Genomic DNA, 15,099 nt, shown 5'->3' on the forward strand with positions numbered 1-15,099 from the left:
GTGAAGTGCAACAACATTTGAAACGAGTTTTGTTCTGAAGCTGTGGATGAATAGAGAAGAAAGAAGCTTTTTCCACATAAACTGTTAAGAGCTAAACTTTTCACGAGTTGTTTTGTATGTAAAAGCTAGTTTACTGCAGAGAGAGAGAATATGCTGCTAACATATTGGTACAGACACACGGCAATGTGGTGTAATGAATGTACTACCTTTTCATGCAAAACTTGCTCCATACTGTTAAGTGAGAATCATTGTAGGAAGTAGCAAAAATAGTACACAATACACTGTAGAAGAATGATAATAATAATAATAATAATAAGTTGATACGAATAATGTTGCACCATTGGGGGAAAAAATTGTTCTTTTAAGTTTAGTTGCATGAGTAGGATAAAAAAAATATTTGCTCATTAATGTTAACACTGATCAATTACTCATATACTGTAAACTGGCTTGTTACACATCATTTCGATAGAAGAATAATTCAAATGATGTATGGAAAAAATAACATAACTAACTGAAGACCAATCTGATATTTATCAAACTTTGTCAAGATGTTAATCGCATAATGTGTATTAAATGCCTAAACTTTCATTCCATTCGCAACTGATGCCTGTCATCATCAGTACGAAGTGTTACTGCTCCTCCCTGGAACATATACACTGTTGTATTCTTCATGGTAAGGAAGCAGTGTGTCTCCAAACATCATCCCGAGGAATTTCTTGTCATGCCAGAAATACATGTTGTATCAGTTCTTAGTGACAAATCCTTGGACTAGGCAGGCCAATTGTGGTTCCAAACATTCCTCAAAGACAAAATTGTGGAGGCTTTTGTCGACACTTTTTGACATATTATCCATTTGCTTTTGCCTAAGGTTCTTCAGCCAGCACAAGTGGATGGCTTTGTCAAAGCTTCGTGCTCCGTTGTTGGTGGTGGAATGGTGTTGAGCTTGCTGCCGGAGATTGTGTATACCTGTTGCACTAACATCTGACAAGGGAATGGTCCAGTCAGACATGTTGAACCCCCCCCCCCCCCAGAATTTTTTATGCAGGAAGAATATAACGAAAGAAATGTACTGTCAGAACAGAATCTTAGTTTTGTGTGTGTGTGTGTGTGTGTGTGTGTGTGTGTGTGTGTGTGTGTGTGTGAAGTTACTCATTCTTGTCATACGAAGAACCACTTAATTACAGGTTTGTATGGCCCTTCCTGCCTAGTATGTGATTGGCTTTGAAGAGTGCATAGCAGTGCATAGTGCTAATATCCAGAGTGAAACAAGCAAATTTGAAGCACCTGAACCGTACAAAAAAATGTCACATATCATTGCTGTTTTGAAAAGAGGCAGTTCGTATCGACAGCTAAATTGTTGCATGTGTAATTTGGACAAAAGTAACTAACAGAAGAAAGCAAATCAAGGCAGTGTTTGACATTACAGTGCAGACTACTTGCATCAGTCACGTCTTTAATTTTATTACAAGTCCTGTAGCACAGTTCTTACGATAATTTTTGAATAATGTATATTTTAATAACAGTGAAAACGTTCCTTGTTTAGTCCCCACAGTCGTCACAGTAAAGTGAAGTGTCATTTGAATGACAAAAACAAACATTTTCCTTACAGCACTGTCCCTGCGGGACCAGGGGTTAGAATAGCCCCAAGGTATTCCTGCCTGTCATATGAGGCGACTAAAAGGAGTCTCACATGTTTTGGCTTTTATGTGATGGTCCCCTGTTGGGTTTGACCTCCATTTCTCAAAATTTTCCCGAAGAGGGAGCCAATTGGGGAAGGGCGCCTTACGTGGTGCATCGTGTCCATCATGCATTGAGATCTTTAGCCCACTTTCTCATCGTTGCTTTGCAGTCCCGCTCATCCTCCATCTCTTGAGCCAGGATACCTTCCTGGGTGCGATTTCCTCCACCGACTATGCAGTGTAGTTTTCTGCGCCGACGATGACTATGGAATTCTTTGCACCTCATATCCAACATGGTAGCCAGTCCATTGTGGTGGGGCTGCCATGTACCCTGTTGGTTGTAGGCCCCCTGACTACACAGCGATCGCTGTGCTGGTGCCTGCGCTGTTAAGTCCCAACGTATGCCAAGGTGTAGATGCCCGTCACCATGGGGCATCGGGACTCCCGGCAATGGCCATCCTGCCAGCTGGCCTTTGCTGCAGCTGGGTGGTGCCCGTGGGGAGGGCCACTGGTCGGAGTGGGTAGCATCAGAGCGGATGATGCGCGTTGAAATGTACCACATCTTCACTTGCTGGTGATGAAACGCCAGCAGTTTCTAAGCGTTCCAAGTCTCAGTACAATGCAAGGAATTATGATCCTAAATCATTCCCCTCCCTGGACACACCATTGGAGGAATGCCAGTCTAAGGATGGCAGCGAACCTTATCTGTCCCGGCACGTCGTATATACGAGAGCTGATGGGGACTCCTTTGTCTCAATGAAGCATCAGATTTTTGTGGAGCATTTAGATGACAAGTTTGGGGAGGTGAAGGGCTTGTCCAAAATGCGGTCAGGGTCAGTCTTGATAAAAACAGCATCCTCTGCCCAGTCATGGACATTACTCTTTTGTAACAAGCTGGGTGATGTTTCTGTAACCATCACGCCCTATAAGAGCTTAAATATGTTCCAGGGTATCATATTTCAAGGGACCTTCTTTTGCAGTCTGATGACGAGCTGTGCCAACTTAGGGCGACGAGGAGTTCATTTCGTCTGGCGCATCCATTGGGTTTGAGGGAGAATCAGGTTGCCTTCATTTTGGTCTTTGAGGGTGACACATTACCTGAGAAGGTCAAGGTGATGGTCTACTCGTATGATGTAAAGCCGTATGTTCCTCCCCCAATGCAGTACTTTAAGTGCTGGAAGTTCGGCCATGTGTCTTCCCGCTGTACTTCCAGCATCACATGTCGAGATTGTGGATGTCCTTCCCATCCCGATACTCCATGTGCCCCGCCTCCCATCTGTGTCAACTGCGGAGAGCATCATTCCTCTTGCCCAGCAGACTACAGGATTTTACAGCGGGAAACGAAAATCATGAAATAAAAGACCGTGGACCGACTGACCTACACTGAGGCCAAGAGGAAATTTGAACGCCTACATCCTGTGACTATGACCTCCTCTTATGCTGCCGCTATGAGAACAGTTGTAGCCCCATCAGTTGCACGAGTTCCAATCAGCTCTCGGAGTTGGAAGACTACACCTGCCCCCTAGACGTTGGGGAGCACTTCCTTCCCTGTTGCTCCGGCACCACCTACCTCAGGAGCACTGGACCCCCAACCATTGGGAACACCTGTCCCCATTTCTCAGCCAGAGAAGCATAAGTTTTCTTCGGCTCCTCTCACTAGGAAAGGGTCCCTTGGGTCACACCATTCATAGGTTTCTCCTAGTGGGAAAGATGACACCCGCCAGTGGCTGAAGTGCTCAAAAGCAGCTGGTCGTAGAGCTTCATGATCATCCTCAGTCCCGGAAACTGAATCAGTGAAGCCCTCCTAGCCAGAGAAACCCAAGGATCAGCAAGAGAAATCCAGAAAGAAGACCCCCAGATCAAGGGAATTGCGGTGGTACCAACACCACCACTGCCTACAAGCTCTGCGTCTGAAGATGAAGTGAAGATTCTGGCATCCGCTGAGGACCTAGATCTCGCCAGACCCTCAGAAACAATGGATATAGCCTGTTCAGGAAATAAGTCAGTGACCCTAAGGCGTAGACAGCCTCATTGAGTGTTTCATGTCTACCCAGTCTCACGAACACATCATCATCCTGTGGCATTGCGGCGGTTTTATCCAGCTACGACAACTGTTAAGCTTTACACCTGCTTTCTGCATTCTCCTCCAGGAAATCTGGTTCCCAGCGATGTGGACCCTTGCCCTCCGCATCTATAAGGGATATTACAAGAACCGTAGTGAATACAATAGTGTCAGGTGGACTAGTGTCTATGTCCTGAACTCAGTATGCTGTAAACCTGTGCCCCTTCAAACCCATCTTGAAGCTGTGGCTGTTAAGATACCGACGACGCAGAAAATAACTGTCTGCGATGTATATCTCCCTCCAGATGGTCCGGTACCCCTGAACATATTGGCTGCACTGATTGATCAACTCCCTAAACCTTTCCTACTTTTGGGAGATAACGCCCATAACCTCTTGTGGGGTAGCATCATGCTTACTGGCTGTGGAGATATGTTGAAAATTTACTGTCCCAACTAGACCTCTGCCTCTCAAAAGCTGGAGCCCCCGCACACATTTCAGTGTGACTCCATGGTAGTTACTTGTCCATAGATTTGCAGCCCAGGACTTCAAGTATCTATCCACTGGAGAGCACATGATGACCTGTGTGGTAGTGACCACTTCCCCATCTTTCTGTCACTCCCCCGGTGTAATGCCCACGGATGCCTACCCAGATGGGCTTTAAACAAGGCAGACTGTGTAGCCTTCACATCTGCTGTCACCGTTGAATCTCCCCCACATGGTGCCATCGATGTTGTGATTGAAGAGGTCACTAAAACGATAATTTCTGTAGCGGAAAATGCGATCCCTCATTCTCTAGAGTGTCCCTGGCAAAAGACAGTCCCATGGTGGTCGCCAGAAGTTGCTCAGGCAAATAAAGAGTGTCGACGAGCTCTACAGCGACATAGGCGGCACTCTTCCCTCGAGCACCTAACAGCTTTTAAGCTGCTCCGTGCCTGCATTTGTCTGCTTATAAAACGACGGAAACAGGTGTGTTGGGAGAAGTGCGTGTCGACCATTTGGTGCCATATGTCACCTTCCCAAGTCTGGACGAAGATCAGATGTCTTTATGGGTACCAGACCCCAACAGGTGTCCATGGCATTAACATCAATGGCGTGCTCTCTACGGATGGAAACGCGATTGTCGAGCAGTTTGCTGAGCATTATGCTCGAGCCTCTGCATTGGAGTATTACCCCACAGCCTTTTGCACTCTCAAACGGCAGATGGAAGAGAAAGTCCTCTCATTCAATACACGCCACAGTGAACCCTATAACGCCCCGTTTCGAGAGTGGGAGCTCTGCAGTGCCCTTGCACATTGCCCTGACACTGCTCCTGGGCCAGATCGGATCCACAGTCAGATGATTAATCATCTCTCATCTGACTACAAGTGGTATCTCCTCATAATTTTCTACTGGATCTGGTACGATGGCGTCTTTCCATTGCAATGGCGAGAGAGCACCATCATTCCAGTGCTAAAACCCAGTAAAAATCCATTTCATGTGGATAACTGTCGGCCCATCAGCCTCACCAACGTTCTCTGTAAGCTGCTGGAAGATATGGTGTGTTGGCAGTTGAATTGGAATCATGTGGCCTACTGGCTCCATGTCAGGGTGGCTTCCACCAGGGTCGCTTTACCACTAATTATCTTGTGCCCCTCGAGTCTGCCATCGGAACTGCCTTTTCCAGACGCCATCACCTGGTTGCCAATTTTACTTATGTAAAGCATACGACATGACCTGGTAACGACATATCCTTGCCACATTGTACGAGTGAGGTCTCTGGGGCCCCCTCCCAATTTTTATCCAAAACGTCTTGGAGCTCCATAGTTTCTGTGTCCAAGATGGTGCCTCCCATAGTTCCCCCCTATATTCAGGAGAATGGTGTTCCACAGGGCTCTGTATTGAGTGTATCTCTATTTTTAGTGGCCAATAATAGCCTAGCAGCAGCTGTAGGGCCGTCAGTCTCCCCTTCTCTGTATGCGGATGACTTCTGCATTTCGTGTTGCTCCTCCAGTACTGGTGTTGCTTAGTGGCACCTGCAGGGAGCCATTCACAATGCGCAGTCATGGGCTCTAGCCGATGGCCTCCAGTTTTCAGCTGCGAAGTCTTGTCATGCACTTCTGTAGGCGTCGTACCGTTGATCCGGAACCTAAACTTTATCTTAATGATAATCCATTCACTGTATTAGAGACGTATCAATTCTTAGGACTGGTTTTCAACTCCCAATTGACTTGGCTACCTCACCTTCGTCAGCTTAAGTGGGAGTGCTGTCAGCACCTCAGTGCTCTCTACTGCCTGAGCAACACCAACTGGGGTGCAGATCGCTCTAATCTGCTGCAGCTCTACGCCTGCCTTGATTATGGGAGCGTGGTTTACAGTTCAGCGGCGCCCTCAGCGTTGCGTTTACTCGACCCAGTGTACCATTGTGGCGTTCGCCTAGCGACGGGAGCTTTTAGAATGAGTCCCGTGACCAGTGTCCTAGTGGAGGCCGGAGTCCCTCCATTGCGGATCCAACGTGCGCAACTGCTCACCAGTTATGTTGCACAGATTCGTAGTTCTCTTCAGCATCCAAATTACAATCTCCTTTTCCCACCTGCAGACGTTCATCTCCCACATCAGCGGCCCAGGTCAGGGCTCACGATTGTGTTTCGCATTCGATCCCTTCTCTGCGAACTGGAGTCCTTCCATTTACCACCTGTACTTGAGGTCCATTCACATACACCTCCATGGTGTACACCTTGGCTGAAGCTTCGTCTGGACCTTTTTCATGGCCCTAAGGACTCTGTTATCCCCGCTACTATCTGCTGTCATTTCGTCTCGATTCTTGACATGTTCCGGGGCCCTGGAGTTGTTTACAGTGACTAGTCGATGGCTGATGGCAATGTTGGCTTCGCCTGTGTCCAGAGAGGCCATATTGAAGAGCATTCCTTGCATGCTGGCTGCGGTGTATTCACTGCAGAGCTTGTGGCCATATCTCGTCCACTTCAGTACATATATTCCTGTTCTGGTGAGTCGTTCCTTCTCTGTTTGGACTCCCTGAGCAGGTTACAAGCTATCGACCAGTGCTACCCTCACCATTCTTTGGTAGTGAACATCCAGGAGGCCATCTCTGCCCTGGAACAGTCCAGTCGTTTAGTGGTGTTTGTGTGGACCGCAGGACACATTGGAATCCCAGGTAATGAACTTGCTGACAAGCTGTGCAGAAACCACTCCTGGAGATTGGCATCTCTGAAACTGACCTGTGCTCTGTCTTACGCCGCAAGGTTTTTCAGCTTTGGGAGATGGAGTGGCATAACAGTATGCACAACAAACTGCGTGTCATTAAGGAGACTGCGGATGTGTGGAAGTCTTCCCTGCGGGTTTCTCGCAGGGAATTGGTTGTCCTTTATCGGCTCCGCATTGGCCATATGTGGCTCACACATGGTTATCCTCTGTTGCGAGAAGCTACCTCTGTGCCGTTGTGGTTCCCAAATGACAGTCGTCGTCCTCTGCCCAGTTTTAGCCACTCTGTGGCGGACTTTTAACTTTCCCAGCACCCTACTTGAGGTGTTGGGCGACAATGCCTAAACAGCAGCTTTAGTTTACGTTTTATTCATGAGGGTGGGTTTTATCATTTAATCTGAGTTACAGCGCACGTCCTTTGTCCCTCTGTGTCCTTCACTCTAAGGCTTTTAGTGTGGAGGTTTTAATTTGTTGCAGATTGGCTGGCTTCTCCTTTTTTATTCTCATGGTCAGCCAGCCATGGTAATCTGATTTCTTGTTTTTTATCTTGTCTCCCTGTTTCTTGCACCTCTGTGGTTTTCTTGTCCTGTTTTGTCCACTGTAGTATTTGTTGTCCTACTCTCGGTCTTCTGGTTCTTCCTTTCTCCTGTTAATGTGCTGTACATAGCCTTTGTTTTCTGCCTTCCCATGGGTAATTGTTCCACTGGGAACAAGGGACCAATGGCCTCGCAGTTTGGTCCCTTTCCTCCCCTTTTAAACTAACCAACCAACCTTACGCTTCACACCTGACAAAATAAAAATTAATGCTTTTAGACATGTAACAGTAATTACTAGCTTTGTTTAGGTAGAATTATGGTGCAGTAAGAAATAGTCGCAACCATTGCTTTGCTTATTGTGGTGCATACCGAACATACATACAGCAATTCATAAAATTTGCCAATGTAAACTGATAAAGCACAAATGACTAAAATTTAAGAACACTGTTTTTCTTATAAACCCAAATGATATGGAACTATTGTAAATTATACTGTCTGAAAATTTCGTTAAAAATAATTTCCAAAGTCGAGAAACTTCATTATCAAAAGTCAGGTGGAATCTGAATTATATCAACAGTCTTTTCATCTTCATCTTGAAAGAAAGATATCGTCATGTCAAGGCCAAGAGTGGCAGCAAAAGCAATTAATTAATGTGTGCAACTGGTTGGAAACTGTTTCGAATCACATGTTATAAATTATTCTTTCCTATTTTCCAGATTGTGATATGTCGATTATAAGACTTTTGCTTCTAAAACTCTCTTTTTTTATGTTGTAATGTGTCATGATGCCCGTGGAGACAGATATAAAGGTGCAGAAACAGTAACCCACTCATACTTTCCATTTTCATTGTTGTATATGAAAGTGTCATAACGTTAATCAGTTGCACATCAGACTGTGGTTTGAGGCCCCCTCCCTCTCAAACCTCTAAATGATAAAGTGTGGTTTGCTCAAAGTTCTTTCATGAAACCTGACTGATCGACACTAGACGCAGCAGACGTGAGTATAACAAGCTTCATCTTCATGTCAGCTACGAGTTAATGGAATTTCCTCTACACTTTTACTTGAAGTAAATTTTGTTGTTTTGCAACTTCCTAGACTGTAAGATTTCTTGAATCTCATTAACCAGGTTGAAGACGACTTGAAACCAGCAATGTTCACTTAAGTTGCAATTCGGAAGGTCCAATCTCGTAGATCTCCATTTGTAAAGATGCATTGCCTCTGATGAGCAACCCTACATGATTCATATCTTAAGAAAACTCCACAAGAACTGTTTTTCATGTTATTCATTCATGTTTGGGGGTTATGTTGGTTATTAATAAAGTAAAGGTACTTTGTGGCCACACTGTGCAGTAAATTTTTCAAATAGTATTTCTTTCACAGTTTTGCATGTTTCATTTTGTTCCTTTGCGTAAGCCTTTCTTCCATTTGTAGAGTTCATAATCAGATTTTACGAAGCAAAACTAGTTTTGCTCATTTGCTTAGCATTAAGCATTAAACACAGTGAATATTAATTCAGTCTCGATTGCTAACATTTATGCTACTGCAAAAGCAACTGGTGATTATTGTGAATACTAAATGTGTAGCAGATTAGAGTGAACAGTTACTGCGGACAATTTTTTCAAAGAAAACTATCAACAAAACTCAAAATTCGCTTTACAAATTACGATCATGCCTAGTAATGTTATCTGTTTACTGATGTGCCGCCATCAACAAAGGATATATGTCTGCCATGCTACAGCTCTGGTAGGGGATGTAGAATTGTCCTTCCACTGGTGAACTACAAATTTAGCAGGTTTCAACATTTTTTTTTCTTTCTTTTTTCTAAAATACCTGCAGTGTGTCTTAGCAGTTGATATTACGAGAGGGACTTTCTTTTGGTGTATCCTTCCGTTATAAAAATTTTCGGGGCACATTTCAACATGTTGTTTTGGACCATTCCCTTGTGAGGGCTTTCCCTGGCCACTGCCGCTGTTGTTCTCCCCTTGCTACCTGCAACAGTCATTCGTTGCAGTGTGAAAATCCAGGATCCATGTAATGATTCTTTCCTCTTTCTTGCTGAAGGTTTTGTCATATTAGTGGATTTCTGTGGCTTCTCTGAACAAGCAGACATGACATAGCTCTACTCAGCAGCAAGAATTTCCACGTCAGTGAATTTTATTATGCAGTTAGTCTCGCACAGCATGTACTCCACCAAGGCTGATTTCTCCACCTGTCCCACCCTGCAGTACCATTCATGTTCAATGATCATGGTGTTGATGAATTGCCCAGTCATTCCCATATAAACTTTTTCACATTTACAGGATATGTAGTATATTCCAGACATTCCAAGTGTGCTCCTTTTGCCCTTTGTTGATCTGTCACACTCTTAGATCTTCTTGGGAAATTTGTTTGCTCAATATATGGTCAATTCTGTCCAGTGGATTGCTCTTCTGAAGTGACACTTTGCAAGTGTTAGGGTTTCATAACAGTTTCTAATGCAACTGTTAAAGTACCTACTGCTACTCTGTGTCGCATCTTGTATCTCTCAGTTTCTCAAAACCAGCACATCTATACTAGCAAAACACCTGGTCCCTCTGCTTCAGCTCACTTCAGGCAAATGCCGGGATGGCTCCTTTGAAAAGGCACAGCTGATTTTCTTCCCCACCCATCCCTAATCCGAGCTTCTGCTCTATCTCTAATGACCTTGTTGTCGACGGGGCGTTAAACATTAATCTCCTCCTCCTCCTCTGCTTCAGCAGTGGAAAAGACTGACCATACATAAGAGACTCGGGAGATTTCATTGAGAAGTTGAATAAACTAAAACTTGGACTCAACTACATACTGCTAAGCCAATGCACAGGAAGTTAATAAAAATTAAGCTTTGGTGGTGTTTCCTTGTTTTTCAGAGTGCCACTCAATGATTTTCCTCCTCCCCCTCCATTTCTTCTTCTTCTTCATTGTTGTCACCACCTTCGCAGCCCCCTCCTGTGTCTCCGTATTCCTTCGCACATCTCAGTTACATTCATCTCAGGTGAGAACATAGTCGGCACAAGAAACAGTCCTGGAATGTTGCATTTTCAGGAATATATCTGGCTCTACTCCATTCTTCTTTTGCAAAAGGGCATCTTCAACAGCAACTGATGTACCAACTGTGAAACAACTGCACACAGTCAATCTTGTTGCACAGTTCCAGGCAGAAACAAAATTTGCATTGTTGAGTCTTAATCACTTCCTTCCACCCAAGAAATGTAATTGACTTTTGCACAGCTGCAACTCTGTATTGGCTTTAACAGAAGGTATTATGCCTAGGTCTGGAGGCTGCAGATGGCTTGTGCTGTTCAGAGGAAGGAACACAACCTTTACGTCCCTCAGATTTGGTATTTCCTTCTCATGTACGAGGTATGATTGGAGTGGATGATAAGTATTATTTTCCTTCCTGTTGCTCCCATCTTGTCATCTAAATTATTGTGATACCATGTAAAGATTTCTGAAAGTAAATTATAAAAGACACCAATTCCATCTGTGTTGAAAATATATATGGGCTCATAACTTTATATTAATCATGACAGTACAATGTTTTTCCTATAGTTTACACATTTTATGTCCACAGCCTCATTTTCTCCATTACACTCTAAAATATAACTTTTTTTTTTTTAACGATCCGACCAGCCGTTTGACACACTGAAATTTTTATCACCTATCGTTAGGGCACTTTCACAAGTCATCTTGCAGTACGTTTCCGCTTATAGTAAGGCTGTTGCCATTTCTCATTCCTTGAAACCATTTAAAAAAATATTTTGTACATGACAAAGTTTTATATTAAGATTGCCTTCTACATCGTGAATGATAGTCGGCTTTTTCTGATTTGTAAGCTTTCTCTGCTTGCAGGCCCCAACTCCAAAGAAGTAAAACTGATAAATTTGATAGTGAACAGCTGGACTTTTTGGTTCGTTCTTTGTGCAGTCAGTCACTGTGATGTCTGATCACATAACCAAACCTCCATGTTGGGCAGGACAAAATCTCTCTTTAATTCATTCACTTCATTTCTGGTATCACTACAAGGGAATTAGTTATCGAACAAAAAACTGCAATCTAGGTATGTGTCAACCAACAAAAATAGATTTCAATTTACTGCAATCACATGACAAGCTGTATGTTCAATCTGTGTGAAACCAACATAAATGTGACGCACTTTAGACATATTAGAAACTGCATAAAACTTGGATTTTAATTTGTAGACTATTTCAATTTTATTTCTTAAAAACAGAATTTATGTAAAACTGGGGAGGAATAAAATTGTTCTTATGGAAGTTTTGCTGGGACTGATGGAAATATTGCTTAAAAGTGGGATTTTCTTAACAGTGGGTCCATTAATACAGATTTTATGATGGCTATGAGAGTGTGCTGGAAGGTAATGCCTCCAAAGTTTTTATTCTGTTGTCGGTACCTGGTGTATTGTATGTCATGCGTATTACTTTATTAACTCTCCCACTTTGCTGATGCACGTTGCAACCCTGTGCTGTTAGTGAGCTCCCAGTTGTAGTGTGTAACGTGGCATTGTATAATATAACTGTCTATTTGTGAGAAAAGGTGTGCTGTAGCTGAGTTTCTACCTACAGAAAATGTCATTGAATTCGTAGAAGAATGAAAGGTGTATATGGTTGTGATTGTAGCATCAGTGCATCATTGGAATTCCACCACAAAGGATAACCAATGCCAAAAAAAGGTCAAGATCATGCAATCAGTAGGCAAACTCATGCTCACAGTTTTCTGGGATGTTCAAGGTATGGCGCATTTGGAATTTGTGCCAAGGTACTGCGAGAACCTCAGAAAACTGAAAGCATGAATTCCTTGAGTTTGTCCACACAAGAGCACCATCTCCTTCAGCATGACAGTGCCAGACTACACACTAGTGTTGCAATATCTACAGCAGTCATGTGACATCTACAGCAGTTATATGCCTGGGGTTCATTGTCATCAATCATCTTCCATACAGTTCCAACTTGGCTCAATTCTACTTTCATCTGTTTCCATAACTTAAAGAACACCTTCGAGGACTTCACTTTGACAGTGATGAAGTAGTTCAAGCAGAGGAGAGGTTGTGGCTCCATCAACAAAATCAATTCTACAGTTGACGGAATCAACGAACTAGTCACTTACGGGGAGAAATGTGTTCGTTACCATGGTGACTATGTTGGGAAATAATTGTGTAGAAATGAAGAGTAAAGGTGTAAATGTTAAAAAGTTCATTTTATTTAAAAAGCATTAAGGTTTTCACACACCATCTGCACAGTCACTGAGCACTTTGCTGCATACAGGCGCCATATAAAACGAAATGGACTAAACAAGACAGCCATGGCAGAACATTGTCTAGAGTATACCTACAGAATGTTATTTGAGGTGACAAGGATCTTGATCCAGGCAACTATATATTGGGATTCTATTATAAAAGTAACAGCCACGATTTGATCATGGGTCAAAAATGTCTGCGGTGAACAGAGATAACACTTAGAATAGCACTTTTGGGCAGGGAGTTGGGGGAGGGGGGGGGGGGGGGAAGCTTTGGGCGCCCAACAGAGAGAGAGAAAAATGTTTGACAGTTAAAGGTTGGTGGGAAGAGAAGTTACCTGACACCTTTACACTCATAGGAGGTAGCTTAACTTGTCCCACTTTGAAAAGGACGATGGCAACAAGAGCTATAAAAATCTAAAATTTTATCTCAGTTGATAAGGTTTGAAAATCAATTTTGTTTTATCTAGTTATGCTACTGCAAAAGGCTTCGGGGGGTATATGAAACATTACTCATTGGCCTGCAGCGTATTAATTATTTTGGTTATAAGTATTCAAAAGTTGAACTGTTTTATCCATGAAAAAAAAGTATCTACACTAGTTTTAATTTAAAAAATGGGTTTCATTTACTTAAGCAACTTGAAGATGACATGCCAACTTACGGCAAATGGATAATAATGATATGAAAATTATATGGATGATCTTAACATGAGGAAGACTGAGACAATAGCGGTACTTTACAGACTTTGCAGAGAGAGAAATTGTGTTTGATTTATGTGTAAAAGGTAAAGGAAGATTGCTGTTATTGACTTCACTCCCTATTTTATGAAGGAGGTAAATTTCATTGTAGGTATCTTGAGTGATGTTTGATTGTAAGGTGTTTACTTGGTTAACTGAAAACAGAAGTGCATGTCTTCTGATCGTATTTTTAAAATATTCCCTTTTGTGGAGCTAAATGGTTCAGTCGTGTAGGACAATGCTAGTAACTGTTTCAGTGGTAGAGTAAGAATGTAATTTTTGTTAAACTCGGTTCATTATTTCATGTTTTTCGTTAATATTGTTTTAACCAAATTAGTTTGTTCCATTTCAGCAGCATGCTGCAATCATATGCTTTACCATAAAGTGGTAATTATATAATAAAATAGAAAGAATGCAGCAGGGAAATGGATATGATGTGTAGTCTGGTGGGTGTACTACTATGAGCCACTGTTTTGTCTTTTGTTTTCCATGAGCTAAACTTTCGGCAACCTTGTCTAAATTGTAGAGGTATCTTTGCTTCTTGAAATGGTAAGAATTAAATTCCCTATTTCTCTGTTCATAATATAACTTCACAACTGTTAATCATATTCTTCCTGTTGGTTACTTGCGACATGTTGTATATAACAGTTTAAGGTCCTGGTGATAACTTATTGCATATGCATGATGTGAATGAAAACATAAATTGCTTGTTTTGTAGAGCTCTAACATGAGAGTTCATATTTTGTGAATTTTGTATTTTTGCTTCAGACTACTCTGCGGGCTCACCTTAAGCTGCACAATCCAAAAGGACCAATGCCAACTAAACGGAAAAGGCCACGAAAGAAACGCTGTGATGTAGGTCGCCATAAGAGATCGATGGCTGTGAAGCTCTCTGGTCTTCGCTTAGAATTTTCTGAGGAAAGGGACCTGGTAGAGGGAAGACTATTAACATGCGAGCTTAATGCTCCAGCTACCTCCGATAACATTCCTACCTGCAATAGTTAAAGATTTATTTTATGCCTGTAGAGGTCTGATTAACATTAGTGATAATGATTCTTGGAACTGTATTGTTATTCAAGTAGTGTAAAGCACCCGTATTTACAAATGTTTGTAACATCGTGAAATAAGGAAGTAAAGTAATGGTACCTTATGTCAGTGTTGTGCTAGTCATTTGATACCTGAATGATATACCTGTCGCTTACATAATAGTCAGTCCCATCTTAAGGGGAGTATGTATGGCGGAATTGGTCAAAAAGTGACATTTTTGGATTATTATCTCTTATTAATAATTAAGGGCGATGTACTTGAGGACAATAATATGGAAATGGAAGAGGATGTAGATGAAGACGAAATGGGAGATAAGATACTGCGTGAAGAGTTTGACAGAGCACTGAAAGACCTGAGTCGAAACAAGGCCCCGGGAGTAGACAACATTCCATTAGAACTACTGATGACCTTGGGAGAGCCAGTCATGACAAAACTCTACCATCTGGTGAGCAAGATGTATGAGACAGGCGAAATACCCTCAGACTTCAAGAAGAATATAATAATTCCAATCCCAAAGAAAGCAGGTGTTGACAGATGTGAAAATTACCGAACTATCAGTTTAATAAGTCA

General features: G+C 42.6%; 1 protein-coding gene across 3 annotated transcripts in view; it reads left to right on the forward strand.

The window, feature by feature from the left end:
• The window catches only part of LOC126251626 (transcription factor IIIA-like), a 67,583-nt gene extending 52,951 nt beyond the window's left edge, over positions 1-14,632 (forward strand). The window contains exon 9 of one of the 3 annotated variants that reach the window (XR_007545761.1): positions 14,251-14,388. Coding sequence is in view for 1 of the 3 variants with exons in the window: in XM_049952168.1 (XP_049808125.1) it covers positions 14,251-14,487 (237 nt within the window). In the remaining 2 variants the exon portion in view is untranslated. Of the gene's footprint in view, positions 1-14,250 lie in introns of all 3 variants that reach the window. The other 2 variants (XR_007545762.1, XM_049952168.1) reach the window with 2 other exon arrangements.
• The last annotated feature ends 467 nt before the right edge of the window (positions 14,633-15,099 follow it).

Source organism: Schistocerca nitens, chromosome 4, assembly GCF_023898315.1.
Source record: "Schistocerca nitens isolate TAMUIC-IGC-003100 chromosome 4, iqSchNite1.1, whole genome shotgun sequence".
Classification (NCBI taxonomy): Eukaryota; Metazoa; Arthropoda; class Insecta; order Orthoptera; family Acrididae; genus Schistocerca; species Schistocerca nitens.